The sequence below is a fragment of the Canis lupus genome, chromosome X, assembly GCF_011100685.1.
Source record: "Canis lupus familiaris isolate Mischka breed German Shepherd chromosome X, alternate assembly UU_Cfam_GSD_1.0, whole genome shotgun sequence".
Taxonomy (NCBI): Eukaryota; Metazoa; Chordata; class Mammalia; order Carnivora; family Canidae; genus Canis; species Canis lupus.
The window spans coordinates 122,440,773-122,457,227 of NC_049260.1; the positions used below are offsets into that span (position 1 = coordinate 122,440,773).

The 16,455-nt window shown below is 59.8% G+C and overlaps 2 protein-coding genes across 2 annotated transcripts in view; both read right to left on the reverse strand.

The window, feature by feature from the left end:
* Positions 1 to 11,274: 11,274 nt before the first annotated feature.
* Positions 11,275 to 13,830, reverse strand: LOC119878095 (three prime repair exonuclease 2). The gene is made up of 2 exons (XM_038588642.1): positions 13,692 to 13,830; positions 11,275 to 13,205 (listed from the first exon to the last, which is right to left on the reverse strand). Exon 2 carries the CDS (start codon positions 13,169 to 13,171, stop codon positions 12,461 to 12,463), a length of 711 nt encoding a protein of 236 aa, XP_038444570.1. The 5' UTR covers positions 13,172 to 13,205; positions 13,692 to 13,830; the 3' UTR covers positions 11,275 to 12,460.
* Positions 13,831 to 15,296: 1,466 nt separating this feature from the next.
* HAUS7 (HAUS augmin like complex subunit 7) overlaps positions 15,297 to 16,455 on the reverse strand; it is a 30,179-nt gene continuing 29,020 nt past the window's right edge. Inside the window, exon 10 of the mRNA XM_038588641.1 lies at positions 15,297 to 15,433. Within this exon, the coding sequence (XP_038444569.1) occupies positions 15,363 to 15,433 (71 nt within the window). The 3' untranslated portion in view covers positions 15,297 to 15,362. The remainder of the gene's footprint in view (positions 15,434 to 16,455) is intronic.

Below are 16,455 nucleotides of genomic sequence, written 5' to 3' on the forward strand. Positions count from 1 at the left end.
GGGAGTGCTGGCCCTGAAAGGAGCACCCTCGTGGTTTAGGGTCACCAGATAGCAGTTGGGTTAAAGTCACCAGTGTGCAATTGCGGGGGCCAAGCCAGGGGACGATGTTCGGGGTGAAGGTAGAGCAGAAACCCTGGAGGATGAGACACCTCGGACGCGGGGCGGCCATCCGAGGCCAGGGGACACGGGGACGTGGAAGCCAGGAAGGGCAGAGCGGCACAGCAGTGCCCTGAGAAACACTGCCGTGTCTTGGCTCCAGTGGCTTCTGTGTGTTCCGGGTGCGTGGCGGCACCCCCGCCCTCGGGTGGGTGCCCTGTCCGGCCCCGGGGGGCTGTGTGCGGAAGGCGGCTCCACCTTCCCCCTTCTGTGGTTTGCTTCATGGCCTCCCTGCGTGGAGGGGCTCCAGTGTGGACGCCTATCCACCTGTGGGCCCGGAGGCCCCTTCTCCTGGTCTTGCCAGCTGTCCCCCTCCTCGCCCGGCCACATCCAGGGCCCTTGGTCCTCTCCTCTGTCCCCTATCGGTATAATCGTTGAGCCACCAGATCCCGTCCGCTCTGGATCCTGGTTGCCCCAGCTGTTCTGTCCGCGCGCGCGGCCACGTCTGAGTGCAAGCAAGGGTGGGTCACCCAGTGCTCACCCGGCTCACGGCAGCACCCACGCTGGGGCTCTACACCTTGCAAGCATGGGCTGTCTAGAACCTCGCTCAGAGAGCCTGCAAGACTCGCTGTGTTTTGCGCAGCTGGCAGGTGCTCTGAACAAACACATAGGCCGACGCCGTGTTCGTGGGACTCGGATTCGCCCCCAAGGGAGGGAAAAGCAGGCGTGGGAAGGGGGCGCTCAGGCTCCCATTGCCATTGTTGCCCAACACCCTTAGCTTCTAAATGTCTGTGGAACGGTTTGCTCTCACCCCCCGGGGTTGGTTCTGCTTGGCCATTAGGGCAGCACGGGTGCCGAGTGCACGTCTCGTTAGGTGGCAGAGGTGACAAGCGGTGTCCTGAGGCCAGAGCAGGAGGAAGTATCAGGGGAGCTCTTGCAACACCAAGTAGGGGTCAAGGGACTTCAGGCAGGATGGAGGGAAGGAGGGGGAGCACAGGGTGTGGGCAGGAGCCTGGGAGAGCAGAGGAGTTTCTGGAGGATGGTTGTGGGGTACACGGCCATGGGAAGCCGAGAGCAGGAAAGCCTGGGAGGCCAGATGAAGTGTGGATGTGACTCCCGATGAGGGACAATTTCTTGTGAACATGAAAGGATCATTCTAAGATTGGGGGGGGGGGGAGTTGACGTGAATTCTGGCTGCTAGAGCGTGCTGGGGCCCTCCAGGATGTGAGGTCACGGCTGCTTCATCCTTCTTACATAGCGGTGTCACTGGCACAACAGGAACCTGTGCGTGTTTAAGGTGCACGATTAAATGAGCCTTCACACGTATACACCCACGAAGCCATCAACACAGTGAAGACGGTGAACATGGACACTCAGCACCCCCAAAACTTCCCGGGCCCCTCTCCAGCCCTCCCTCCTTCCTGCCCCTCCCTGCTTCCCAGGCCCACGACCCCTGCTCTGTGCCTGTCCCTAGACATGAGCTTGCAATTTCTAGAATGATTTCGAGGTGCATCCAGGTTGGTGTGTGTCCCCTACCAATCTTTCACTTTCTGTCGCTGAGCACTTGTGTGGCTGGACCACAGGACCTGTCGAATGAATACTTGTGGATGCCCACTTGGGTTGTTGCCGGTTTGGGGCCATGACAGACAAAGCCGCTACGAACACGCGTGTACAGGTGTTTGCGTGGACGTGTGTTCGTTTATCCCAGGCATATAGTGAGGAGTGGAAGTGCTGGGTCCTCCGGGAGCTCTATGGCCACTCGGGACAAAGTCTTGCGTCCCTAGCAGCAGTGTTTGCAGGTCCTGGTTTCTCCGCGTGTCCATCCTCTTTATTCTAGTCACCCTGGTCGGTATGAAATGGCATCGGGTAGTGGTTCCGTTTGCATTTCCCCGCTGACTAATGACGGTGACCATCTTTTCGCGTCCTGAGCCACTCATACATCTTCCTCGGCCAAGTGTCTGTTCAAATCTTTCACCAAATCATAATTGATTCGTTTGTCTTTTCATGCAGTTGTAAAGTTCTAGATACGAGTCCTTTGTCCCACATGTTTTGCAAACATTTTCTTCCAGACTGAGGCTTGCCTTTCTATGTTCGTAACAGCGTTTTTTAATTTTTTAATATTTTTTAAAGATTTTATTTATTTATTCATGAGAGACACAGAGAGAAAGAGAGAGGCAGAGACCCAGGCAGAGGGAGAAGCAGGCTCCAGGCAGGGAGCCCGACGTGGGACTCGATCCCGGGACTCCAGGATCACACCCTAGGCCGAGGGCGGCGCTAAACCGCTGAGCCACCAGGGATTCCTTTAACAGCGTTTTTTAAAGAACACGCATTTGTTTTATTTCAAAGAAGCCCAGTGTATGGATTTTTTTCATTTTATGGTTCGCACATTTGTACCACAGTTAAGACGTCTTTGCAAAACTCAGGCCACTACGATGGGATCCTGTTTCCTTGTCGAAGTTGCAGGGCTTTCGCTCTCACGTTTACATCTATGACCCATTTGGAGTGAAGGTTTGCGTGTGGTGTGAGGTGATGTAACAGTTTAATTTTCTCCTATCTGGGTATCCACTTTCTCCAGCTCTGTCTGTGGAAAAGATGATCTTTTCCCCAACTGAACCGCCTTGATATCTTGGTGGAAAAGCAACTGGCTGTGCGGAAGTCTGCCTCCGCACGCTTTAGGGCGCTCCGTCATCGGGCTTGTCTATCTTTCTGCCACTGTGGTACTCCTCATTACTGTGACTTTATAAAAAGTCTCCAAAACCAGGTAACGTGAATCCTCTGATGTGGTTCTTTTTCAAACCTCTTTTGTCTATGCTCGGTTTGTCTCATTTCTGTAGGAGTTTTAGAGTACGGTGTCAATTTATATGAAAAAAGAAGCCTGCTGGGATTTCGGGTGGGATTGCATCGGATCCATACATCATTTGCGGGAGGACTGACATCTAAACAAGATCAAGCCCTCCAGTGTGTGGACATCACATAGCTCTTCATTCGAGGGCCTTCCCTACTTCCTCTCGGCAACGGCTTGTGACTTCAACATCCTAGTCTTACACATGTGTCAGCATTGGTTGATTCCAGGGTTGCTGTTCCAACCATCCCTGGTGACCCTGCACTCGCGTGCACTCACTCATTCATCCCACAGACATACAGTAACATCTAAGCGGGTGCTGGGAGGAGAGGATGACTCTCTGCCTCCCTTCCGAATCAGGAGCATGCATTTGTTCCTATGATGCCTTTGGGTAGTGCAGCTTGTATTCGATAACGGCCTTGACCAAATTAATCTTTGGTCTTTTGTGATATATGTTAAAAATCATATAAATCCTATTTAAAAATTCCTTGCTTAATATATAACATGCTTTCTTCCATATTCTGGCTACTTCGATGGGAACAAGGTGAAAGGAGGTGGACAGAGAATGAGCCAGGCAGGCAGAGAAAGGGTGGGGAGAGAAAGACAAGGGGCAAGGAAAGTAGCACACACCTCGGTGATCTCCTCAGACGAGGGGATGGGGTGTAGAAACACACACAGGTTATCAGGAAAGTAGCCATGAGTACAGGTGACTTTTGAACCACATGGATTTGAACCGCACGCATCCACCTATGTGCAGATTTTTTCCGTGTTACGTATAGTACGATACCGTAAGTGTACTTTCCTTATGATTTTCTTAAGAACATTCTCTTTTCTGTAGCTGATGTATCGTGAGAATGAAGCACATAATACCTACAACATCCAAAATAGGTGTGACTAGGGTTTGTTGTTATTCATGAGGCTTCCAGGTAATGGCCAGCTATTAGTAAAGGTTTGGGAGATTCAAAGTGACACGTAGAGTTTCGGCTCTGCAGGGGATTAGCACCTCTAACTCCCATGTTGTTCAAGGGTCAACAGAACAGAAAATCTGACTGTGGTGATGAAATAGAGATTTGATTTTCTTATGTGAGGAATCTAGGGGTGGCTTGCTGGCATCGGTTCCGCAGCAGAGCCCTGGCAAGGCACAGTATGCAATTAGTGTAGCTTTGCCTCGTGATCACAAAATGGCCACTGAAGCTCCTGCCATCACATATGCTTTCAAGGACAGAAAAGGGAAAGGACTAGGACAACCGCATCTGTCCCCTTTTATCAAGAAAACAACAATTTCTCCCGAAACTTGCCCAGGAGATTTCCATGTAAGTCTCAGTCAGAACTGAATCACATGGCCACCCTTAGCTGGAAGAGAGGCTGGGGAAACCTGGGGACAGGATTGTCCTGAGAGGACCTGTCGCCTGAGGCTGAGCCTAATGATGCTCTGAACAGAACGGGGGTCTCGTCCCCAAAGAGGGCTAGAGTGGATATTGGGTGATGTGATGGATTGAATGATGTCCCCCCAAAAGATATGTCGAGGTCCTAACCCCCGGTGACTTCAGAATGTGACCTTATTTGCAAATAGGGTCTTTGCAGATAGAACTAGGAAAGATGAGGTCAGCCTGGGGTAGGGTGCGAGTCTGTCGCCTCCTGGCAGAGTGCCAGCGTGTGCGGAGGGGACTCGGGCCTGGCGCTAACTTCCCTCTGACTGTTGCCCAAACTACAGGCTCCGGGCTGGTCTTGTCATTTCCCCAACCTTTCCCCTTTGGGGCTGATTCCTTGCAGTTCCGTCCATCGCGAGCAGCTGGTCGTACTGAATCCTGGGCACCTCAGTGTCCTGCCTCGCCTCTTCCAGCTCCCTGGCTCGTGACCACATCATTCCCATCCTCGCCTCCAATGTCACCTGGGCTTCTCTGGGTCTCTTCTCTTGCCTCTCACGAGGACACTTGTCATTGGCTTCCGGACCTACCCAGGTAATCCTGGACGGTCTCATCTCCAGATCTTTAATGCGGCCGTACCTACAGATCCTCCGGATGGCCTCCACTTGGGCCCCTACAGACAGGACACGCATGGTGTGTTTGAGGCTCTGTGGCTGCAAAGCCCATGCTGGGTGTCTTCTCGCTGTCCCCACAGGGCCAGGGCCCAATAGACACGTGTGCGGGGAAGGTCCACGACTCCTGGCTCTCTTTCCTCTTTCTCCAGGAGTAGGATTTCCAGGTTCCCAACCTGACACGCCCTGGCGGGCAGCTAAGATGCTCCACATACTCCACATACCCTCCTATTTCTGGCCTCCAATAGGAGAAACGGCCTCAAAGTCTGCGCCCAGCCTTCTGTCAGCCAGCCTGCCTCCTCCTGCTACCCCCCTGCCTGGCGGGCCACCAGCCCTTCCCTGCCACCATCATCCGTCGCCCTGTGTGCTGGCCCCCCACGGCCTGCCCTCCCTCCCTTGCCTGTGGGGCAGGCCCAGGCCAGCAAAACAAGAACTTCCCAGGACTCCTAGTCTGGCCAGGTTGGTGGTGGAGGTGAGAAGAGGCAGAGAGATCGCAGGGGAGATCGCCGGGGAGGGACGATCCACGTCAGGCATTTGGGAGGCCAGGCGCAGAGCGTGCCAGGACGCTGACCGCTGCACCCAGCAGACAGCGGTCCGAGGAAGAATCTAGGCAGTTCGGAGGACACCTGAGCGCGCTTCGGGCCTGCAACTGCCCTGGTGAGCTTCGGCCTGGGCGCCCGCCTCACCCGGCTTGGAAGCATCAGCCGCATTTGCTGATGCATCATCAGCATCTGCTGCATTTGCGGATCAAAAGCAGCAGAATTTTCCCTGCTAGAAGGAGACCTTTGTCTCGTCCCTTCCCTAGAGCACTTGCGTGAGAAACCCCAACGAGCCTCCCGCCAGCCTTAGAGCCCAGGAAGTTTCTTCTTAGGGTCCCAGGGGCACCTCTTTGAAACGCACCCGTCGAGGCAGGTAGGCCCGTCAGCTCCCACTCTGGGCTCTGGCCCCCTGCACGCCACGGAGACCAAGCTTGCGTTGTCCTTAGGATGAAGGCAATTCCCCAGCCCAGGGGGCCACCGCGATTAGCGGGTGAACTCGCCACGAACCTGGGTGGATGATCTTGAGCAGTGTGCGCATGCTCGGTGGCCACGTCTGCTTAATGCTTATGCGGCAGTGAAATGGTTTGCTTGCTTTTCCACACCTGTGGAGAGGGCTGTGGGTGGGCAGGACCTTGAGTTTTTCCTCACGCAGGCAGGGCGCAGAGGCAGGGGGCCTGGGGCCACAACTGATGCACCCAGCTCTGGGGGCAGGGACGATCCGGGCCCCGCAGGAGCCCGTGGCCCTCCCCGCCCCCTCTGGCCTCGCTGGGACTATAGTGACGGTTGCACTTCGCCCCACTCCAGGGACTCCAAACTCAGCAGTGTGCACGGTGCTTGCATGCAAGGTTTTGTATGCTAACTGTCCCCCAATAAAGCTGGAACGAAGAAAAATACGATTAAATTTTAAATTAAAAGAGAGCTGCCTGGGATGGCAGCCAAAAGATAAGAATTAGGGAGCAGGATCAGGAAGGGAAGAGGCTAACAGCTGAGAAGAGAAAACCTCCTCGAGAAGACAAAGGCCCCTCGGCTGCACATCACGTGCGCTCGCCGGGCCCCCAAGCAGATTGCCAGCGAGCTGGGCACTGCCCGGTGAACGTTCCTGAACACCCTCGTAGCTCTTAGAAGCTCCAAACAGAAGGAATCGGCCAGAGAAGTGGATCGAAGCGTGCCGGCTCCCCGGGCAGCTCTGGAGGCCTGAAGCTGGAGAAATGCGTGCAGGGCAGATGCACAGTGGCCCCGGGGTTTCACTCCCGGCCTGTGGCTCAGCCAGCGGGGGAGGGGGGGCAGCAAAGCTCACAGACTTTTTTTTAAGATTTTATTTTATTTATTTATTTATTCATGAGAGACAGAGAGAGAGAGGCAGACACAGGCAGAGGGAGAAGCAGGCTCCACGCAGGGAGCCCGACGCGGGACTCGATCCCGGGTCTCCAGGGTCACGCCCTGGGCCGAAGGTGGTGCTCAACCGCTGGGCCACCGGGGCTGCCCTCACAGACTGTTTAGTAAAGGAAAAGCTGCTAGAGCCAGCGGGGCAGGGGCCTCAGGACGCAAAGTGGGCAGTGCTGCCTCGGGGGACAGCAGAAGCCCAGAGAACAGCCTGGTGCCGGTTCATTGTGTGTCAGCTGGTCTAGGCTAGGGGCCCCAGGGTTTGGTCACACATCACTGTCAATGTGGCCGTGAAGGGATCTTTCAGGCGACACTAACACTGAAATCGGTAGAGCCTGAGGCGAGCAGCTGAGCCTGCGTTCCTGTGGGTGGGCCCTGGCACCCGAGCGGCACCCCCAGACCCTGTGAGCCCGTCTCTTGTGTATATATCGTGCTGGTTGTGTTTCTCAGGGGAATCCTGGCTGCTAGACAGTTATAAGGCCGTAAGCACGAACGCACAACTACTACCCACGCAGGCACATGTCAATAAAAGGCAGTTATTATGGGACCGTTTCGTATAAAGCCACAGAAGTGGATCGATGTCGTCGACAAAAGCGTGAAGCACATAGTACGACTGTCACACCAGCTCCTGGAGAAATATAGAAGAGCACACTTAAGGACATGCATTTTTTTTTCAGTCTGTGGAACATGTTTTCCAAGTTCTTGACAGATTTGGCCTCTGTTATGGGCTGAACTGTGTCCCTCCCAGAAAGAGATGTTGGGGTCCTGCCGCCCCCCGCCCCGGTTTGCGTGAATGCAGCCTTATTTGGAGACAGGGTCTGCCCAGCGGTGATCAAGGTGCTCCGAGGTCATTGGGGGGTGGCCCTAATCCAACGGGACCGTGTCTGTATCAGAAGGGGACAGCGGGACACAGTGACAGCCACAGAGGGGGAAGGCCACGGTGGGGGGGCTGAAGGCGGAGATCCAGGCGACGCCTCCACAAGCCCAGGAGCCCCACGGATTGCCAGGAGCCACTGGAAAGGAGAGGACCGTCCCCTCTGAGTCGCCGGGAGGAGCCAACCCTGCCCACACCTGGCTCTCAGGCTTCCGGCCCCTGGTCTGCGGGAGAAGGGGTTCCTCGAGTTTGCGCCCCGGCGTGCGGCGCTTTGGCACGGCTGCCCTAGGAAACTCATACACCCCCGAGACATCCTCACACCATTATCCAACAGGATTAGAAACCCTCAGGAGAACTCTGGGAAACGAACAAGGGGAGGTGGAAAGGGAGGAGGGCAGGGGGTGGGGGTGACTGGGTGACGGGCACTGAGGGGGCACTTGACGGGATGAGCACTGGGTGTTACGCTATAGGTTGGCAAATTGAACACCAATAAAAAATAAATTTATAAAAAAAATAAAGGGCTGACGTTAATGAAGCAGAAAATGGGGGGAAAAAAGAGAGGAAGAAAGAAAGGGTGAATCAAAATCCTGGGTTTTGTCCCTTTGCCAAGACCAAGGAAATGTCTGCACGAGACAGGGGATAGCGCAGCACACACTGAAGCAACAATCCTGGCGATGCACCTGAACCCCCAGGAGACGGACCGTAGAGGCTCTGAAACAATGGACGGGTGCTTAGGAGTTTTTGAAAGCGGCATCTAATAAGATACCATTTATACAGAGTCAGGGGCCCCCGGGTGGCTCAGCGGTTGAGCGTCTGCCTTCGGCCCAGGGCATGATCCTGGGGTCCCGAGATCGAGTCCCACGTCGGGCTCCCTGCGTGGAGCCTGCCTCTCCCTATGCCTGTGTCTCTCCCTCTCTCTCTGGGTCTCTCCTGAATAAATATTTTTTAAATTTCATTTATGCAGAATCATACACGCACATGTGAACCAGGTGCATCTAAGAATGTGGGGGGGCACCTGTGGCAGCGGGGCTGCACCCTGTGTGACCTGGTGCATGGGGAGGGCTGTGTGAGTGTGGCACACACTCGTCTGCCGTGTAGGAAGTCTGTACGAGGCCAGGCATCGTGGGCGGGAAGTGCCAACGCCCAGTGGGTCCCCGAAGAAAGCACGGCAGGACGGCGGGCCTGGGTCGTGGCTCCAGCTTTCTGCCTGAGGCTCGTGCGTGGCCTGGTGCAGACTTTGTCGTCATCCCATGATGTCCTACACGAAGACAAGCTGAAGGGCTCCCGGCCTTGTTACTTTGGGTCTCGTCCCTCTACCACAATAATTCTGGTTTTGGTTGGCTTGCGTGCCACGTCCTCCCAGTGTGCTCCCGATCACAGACACATCCCCATTGGCAGATGTGGACATGGCTTATCGAGGCCGTGACATGTGACGACAGGCAGGTGGCTGGCCAGGGTGGGCTGGAGCGGTGGGGCTGCTTCTGTGGGTCTGGCCCCTTCCGTGCAGCATAATTACCCTGAGTGTGTCCCCCACTGCTGGGTGTCAAGAGCCCCGTCGTTGCTCAGCCGCGTGGCGGGACAGGGAGGCGCTGTGGCCTGTGCCACCTGCGGAGGGACAACAGTCCCGGACTGTTATGAATGGAGGTGCCGTGAACAGTCACGTGTGCCTCTTTGTGTGGACCCATAAACTCACCTCTGTTGGGTAAGTAAAGACCGAGGAGTGGAATTGCTGGGTCACCGTGGCAGGTGCACGTTGAACATTTTAAGACACAGCCACAGTGCTTGTGTCATCTTACTTTTCTCCCAGTCCCTCCACGTGGTCACCAGCACTTGCTGTGGCCTGTCTTTTCGATGGCAGCCGTTCTGATAGATGGTAAATGCTTAGGGATTTGAAGAGCAGATTATGGACCGCCACCATGATTAGAAATGAAATTATATAAACTTCCAGTAATCGTAGAAACAAAGGACAGTGGCACCCGGGTGGCTCAGCGGTTGAGCGTCCGCCTTTGGCTCAAGTCATGATCCCAGGGCCCTGGGATCGAGTCCCACATCGGACTCCCCAATCTCCCTCTGCCTGTGTCTCTCATGAATAAATAAATAAAATCTTCAAACAAACAAAAACACAGAGGAGTTCCCCAAACCCATCATTTGCATTTGAGCAGCCCACTGCCATCCATGTCCGGGCTCCATCTCATGCCCACGGGGAGGGGTCCCCCCGCAGCGCGCCTGCGTGGATGTCTCTGCAGCCTGGCGTTCCCTGACACCGAGGGGGCAGCGCAAGCGGCCTGCGGGCCTTAGTCCACTATCGCTTGGCCGATCGTGTGACCCTGAGCCCACAGTCTACTGTCGTGAGTAGCAACAGAAAAAGGCGGGGGGCGGGGGGCTGCTCGTGCAATCTCGGAAACTCTTACCCAACGGGCTCATGTGACAGTGAACACGGGCGCTTCCCACATACATCTTGTTCTTTCACTTCCTCTTACTCAGTAAAAGAAAATAGCAACTGACACCTATGCGGAACCCACACTCGTGTGCTTACATACGCACACACTCAGAGAGGGAGGTACGCGCACACAGGCACACACAGCCATAGGCTCACCCGCTCCCAGCACGCCGCTGCTCCCAGGCAGCAGTGGGGCAGCCCCCGGCTGCGTGCGTGGGGCCCAAAGCAGTGTGGCCCAGGGAGGGGGGCCAGGAGAGGCCGAGCTGGGGGCCAGAGACCGCTGGGCCCGGAGACCACAGCTCAGGCTGGCGGCCCGCCCCGGCCCCGAGTGAGAAGGGGCCCTCCTGGCATCAGCAACGCGGCGGCCCAGAGCCCCGAGGCTAGACAACCGGGGCGCAGCCCCGTCGGGCACCGTATGGCTCGGCCTCCCCCCGGGTGGCGGTCCCCGGCCTTCCAGCTCCTGCCTGGTATGGGCTCCGGGGCTGACGGCTGCCGTGCCTGGCCTGTGCCCCTCTTCCCGGTGGGTGCTGTCGCGGGGCAGGCGGCCAAGCAGCCTTGCTGCGGAAGCTCAACAGCACCCCGCACCCCGACCTGGCGCCCTAGACGGCCTTCCCGAACCGCGCGCCCTCAGCCAGGCCGGCGGCTCCCCTCCAACACGGCAACCCCAACCCCGCTCTCTTCTCTCCGGCCGCTGCCATCCTGTCCCCCCCCCGCCCCGCCCGCCCAGGCCGGCTTTAGTCCGTTCTCCGCAGAGCAGCCTGAGAGGCCCGTAGAAACAGAGATCACTTCTTGCCCCTCTCCTGCCTACGACCCTCTGTGGCTCCCCATCGCCCTGGGTCAGTCCAGAGCCCTCGCCCCGGCCGCGGGGGTGGCCCGAGGTGACCACTGCCTGTGTTCCGACCTCACCATTCCTGTACGTTGCACATTGCCGCGGCTCTAGTCACTCTGACCTAGTTAGTCCCCCGAGAGGGCCCGGCTGGCTCAAGGCTCAGGCCTTTGCTCATGCGAGTCACTCTCGGGCGTGGCCGCCCCACCCACCCCACCCCTTCTCACCTGCTCTCCCTGTCTTCTAGACATCCCGCCCTGCCTTGCCCCATTGTTTGGTGACACAGGCGGGGCCCCAGAGGCAGGTTACTGGCTCCCCAATGCCGAGCAGAGACAGCGAAGCTGCCTTCCCCACACAGCAGCCTCCTGGCCCTCCTCAGGCCAAGCCACACGGGACACAGGGCCCGGCGCAAGGTCCTTCCTCACCGAGCCAGCCCCACACCCCAGGCACCCCCAGCCCGCGTGCACTAGTGGCTCCTCCTGGGCGAGGACTGGCCCACATGAGGCCCTTTCCGTGTGCGCCCGTGTGCGAAGGGGGACGCACCCACATCCCCCACCGCCCTGAGCACGGCAGGAGCTGTCCTGCACTGCGTGCCCGCCTCCTTTCAGCCTGTTGCCACCTTGCAGAGCAGGGCCAGGTGCTCAGGAGAGGAAGGAGTGGCCCAGGGTCGGCAGGCCGTGCACCTAGACAGACGGACAGCTCTGAACGCACAGCACTCTGAGCCGAAAAGGCCAGAGCTGCCTGGCGGCTCTCTTCCAACTCCCTCCCAGGTGATTCCGCGTCCAGGGAGATGTCCCTAAGGCCCTGCTCACCAATTTTCGGGGCCTCTGGGATGACAACGCAGGGAGGGTACGATAACCGAGGCTACAGCAGACCAGTGACGGAGGAGGGCCGAGGCTCGGACCCACAGCCCTCCGCCTGTCACCTCGGCCCAGCTGGTGAGCAACGGCCACTCACCCACCCACCGGGCTCACCGCCAGCAGAGGTCACAAGGGGACAGCCCCAGGGGCTCCGCTCCGGCCTGGCTCCCTGTCTGCCCCCTCTGGGCAGGGTGGACGGGTCAATTGGAAACTCAGCGGGTGAGTAGCCGTTGATAATAAATTTATTGTGAGGCCGAGTGAAGGGTGGAAGCTTGCAGCAGCAAACCACTAGAGCACAGTCCCGGGATGGAGCTGGGAGAAAGCTCTAGGGCTACAAGGTGAGACGGCCAGGGCCAGGAGAAGGCCTAGCAGGTGCACGGGCCCGGGGCTAGCTGGCTAAGGGGGCAGGGGCAGGGGCCGCGGGGCACTGGTCCGGTGCCAGCTCCAGGACCGCAGAGCCTGACTGAAGGGTCAAACCGGGGCCGCCCACGGTGCTGGGAGTGGGCTTCATCCCCCGTCCCGCCCCCCCCCCAGGGTGGTGGCATCACCCAGTCCCTGGCACTCAGGCTTCAACACTCGAGCCATCAGGTGGCACATACATGGGCTCGATGTGGGCCCAGCTTCGGGCCCGCTCGTCTGCCCAGCCCAGCAGCTCAGCGGCGCGGTGCAGGAAGACCATGAGCAGGGTGTGCACGTCGCCCTCGGCCGAGTGGGCTGCACTGGGCTCTGCCCGGAAGTAGCGGCGGAACAGGCTGCCCAGGCTGTAGCCCTTGCAGCCCTGGGCCCGGGTGCCGTGGCTGTGGGCGCGGTCCAGGCTCCGCAGCGCGGGCAGCGTATCGAGGCACGTGGTGTCCGGGGGCAGGTGGGCGCCCAGGCGCCGCAGCTCCGTGCACAGCAGCGGGAAGTCGTAATCGAAGCCGTTGTGGGCCACGAGGCAGACGGGGCCCTCCTGGCGGCTCAGGAAGGCCTGCAGCGTCCGCACCACGGCGTGGTCGAAGCCGGCCTTCCGGCACCGCGCCAGGCTGTCGCTGCTCAGGCCGGTGATCTCGCTGGCCTTGGCGGTGAACGGGCGCTCCGGACTCATGCACAGCGTCAGCTTGTCCAGGACCCGGGGCACCACGGGGGCCCCGGACTCGTCGCGGTCCGGGTTCTCCAGGGACGAGCGGTGCACCGCAAACAGGGAGATCTCGGCCACCTCGGGATCTATATTGGGGAGCCCAGTGGCTTCCAGATCCAGGAAGACGAAAGTCTCGGCCCGGGGCGCCTCGGACATGGTGACGCGCTCACAGGGACAGCGAAGCCTAAAGCTGCCGGAGCAAGAGGCACAAGACCTGAAGGCCAAAGTGACGGGGATGCCCCCGTGGCCGACGCTCCAAGCCCTCTGTCCAGGGCCAGGCACCCTCTCCATCCTGTGCCCCAGTCTCTCCCCGGCCATTGTCACTACTACCAACTAGGAAACAGCACAAGGTAGCGCTCACGTGCCCAGACCCCGGCCCGGAGGCCTCTGCCACCCGCCTCCAGGGACGTGAGAGGCCAAGTGTGCCAGGTCCGTGTCACCAGGGACCTGGGGAGGTGGCAGCCCAGGACGGGAGCTCCGCTGACACCCCTTGGCTGGGAGCCTGCGGCACAGCACCCTGGGCCTGCAGCCCTGGGGCCGGCGTCGGGAAGCAGGCAGCCAAGCCTCCGCAGCCGGGCCTCCGCCGGCCTCCCCGGCACACAGGCGCTCTCCCCAACCTGGCCACCTGCGTCCGGGCTCCCGGCAGCTGTCCTCACCCACCCTGCTGCTGGCTTACCTGGGCGGGTGCTGGCCGGCTTCCTGGGCTGCTGGGCACCTGTCTCCACACAGGCTGCTCCAGGCGGCCTTTAATCAGCGGCCGCGGCCCGCCCCCAGCTGCCTGTTGGGCAATGAGGCCTAAGGCCGCAGGACCTGTGCAGCCGGCTCGCCGCCCCCTCGCTCACTCAGCTGCTGGGACACACGCCCCGTGTTTACAAATTGGGAAGCAGGCTCCTGGGCCACACGCAGGCTCCCCGCGAGCCGGGAGAAACGTGTTGTCACAGGCACGAGGAGGAAGTGAGAGCCTCCCACCCAGCCTTCCCTCCGAGCCTGACCGGGGCCAGGATGTAGCAGCCGAGCTAGGGCGACTCCCACCGGGGCAGAAGTCCCCTTCCCCAGGGCACAGCTCCACCGGGGTCACAAAGAACCAGGCTGCCCATCCCGAGGCTCCAGTGAGCTCGGGAGCGGGTGAGAGGTGCCTGCGGGATGGGACCTCGGTGTCGCCTCAGTGACCTCGGGCACCTTTCCACGCGGCCTGGCGCACACATCTCACAGGCTCGTCCTCCACCAGGAAGGGGGAGATGGTATCTGCTTCACGGGGACAATGACCCATAATATCTAAGAGGCCTTTTGCAGAGGCTGCCGGGCCGGAGGAAGAGAGGCGAGGCCTGACTGGACTTGCCACATGGGCTCCGGCTGAGCCAATCCTGCCCCACCAAACGATGAAGGATGAGCAACGGGCGAGGTGGGGTGCGAGGTGCCTCCGCGGCGCCCCCGGCCCAGGAGCTTGGCAGTGGGAGTGAAGCCCACCCCTCAGGGCCCACACAAGAAAGCCCTCCCCGGCCAGAAGTAGGTGGTGTGCCCGAGGACCTGGTTCCGGAGCAAGAGCTCCCGGGTGCCCACAGGCCCAGCGTCCTGCCAGGGGCACAAGGAGGCAGCCCAGGCCCGCCTGTCCGGAGCACCCCGGGGAGGTGAAGGCACACGAGCAGGCCCCTCCTCACGCTCCCTTCCGCCTGCCCCTGGGCTGCCGGAGGCAGAGGCCCCGCCAGTTATGCCTGTTCCCGTGCTCGCGGGAGGTACTGGGTCACCCTGGGAAGTCCAGAGAGCAGCTTCCTGGACAACCAGTCGGGCCACTGGCAAGAACTTCCCAGGCCGGTGCGGGGGAGCCCTGAAGAGGCCGTGAACGTACGCCCCGGCCGCTGGGGCCCAGAGGGGCCAGTGCGGGTGGCTGGGCCGGGGGTCTGCAGGGAGGCCTCACGTGGGACCCCGAGGCCACTCACAATGGAGGCAGCAGGGGGGCCTTCTGGGGCTTGGCATCGCCCACTCTGGGCAGGGGGAGGAACAGAAGCAACGGGAGCTGATGCGACGCAGACAGAGCGAAGACGGCCAGGGGTGGGGACACCCGGGACAGCAGGGAGCGAGCCCACAGCGAGGTGCGGCCCAGGATTTGGGGTGCCGGCACGGGAAGAAGGGCAGGCCGGGCGGTGGGGCGGCAGAGGAAGAGGCAGTCATGAGGCGGCTCCTCAGAACCCGAGCTTCCCTCTCACCAGCTCTCCCCTGCACTCTCCCTCCTCCCTCCCGAGTTGCTGCGGAGGCAGAGGCGCAGGCAGGTGGTGTGGCCTCTCCTGCCGGCCCTGTGCCCCCCGCCCCCGCCACCTGGCGCTTCAGGGCCCAGCTGCCCGCTCGCAGACTACTCCACGCCTTTCTGCAGACTGTCACGGAAGACCTTGTATTTCTGAGTCAGTTCTTCCATTTTGCTGGCTGCAGAGGAAAAAAACAAAACAATAAAACAGCAAAGTGACCCCTAGTGCTCTCCAGCCCAGAAGAGGCCGCTCCCTCTCTGTCCCCCATCCCCCCACCCCCGCAGCCAAGCCTTCACTGGGTCTCGGGGCCCAGGCGGCCCTGCACCTGACCCTCGGCAGCCTAGGTGCCCAACTCCCACCGTGACCCACAAACTGCCGAGCAGGAGCTGCTCGGAGGTCTGGGAGCTGGTGGGTGCAGCTGGAAGGCCCCTGTGGGTGCCAGGCTGAGGTCCAGGCCAGGTCGCACTCACCAGGTCACGTCCATACCCACCCTGACCCTCACCGCAGAGCCCAGGAGCCGGGGGTTCTTCTGAGTGTGACCATGTGTTCAATACTGCTCAGACCGGTAACCCACTCACACGTGTGCATCAAGTGACATGGCCTCAGCTGTCCCTCACCCCTGCAGGCAACTGCCATGACCTGCTGCTGGGCTTTCAGGGCTGGCGGGGGAGGGGGGCACCTTAATTCGCACCTGCCCCGTGAGGTCCCCATTTCAGATAGGGACCACTCAGGGACTGTAGCTCACTCCACTCCCCCACCCTGCGTGCTCTGGGGTCTTCCAGCAGGTTCTCCTGGTAGTGGTGCCTTCACTTAAATACACACCTACCCCTCTGCCTCCAGCCTGTCTCCTCCCTTCCACGTGGCAAGGCCTTTAATTGACACTTGGCCCTGCCTGTCCAGAGGGTGACTCTGAGGCTCAGGAACCACGGGTGTGCCTTGGGGTGAAGAGCCCGGCCCCCACGACCCTCCCTGCTGGGGGCAGCTGACCGCACTCCCTGTCCTGATCACATTTCTCCACAGGTACAGTTTTCCTAGGTCCCTCTGGGCATCACTTGCCTTTCCCGAAACCTCACATTCTCCCAGCCTCCTCCGGGGGCTCCCCCAACGCTGGGTGCTCCCTCTGTTCCCACGTCACCCCATTGTCCTAGGTGCTCTCGGCTCAGTCTGGCTGCTGCTGGTTTGAGGCCGGAAGCCCTGGAC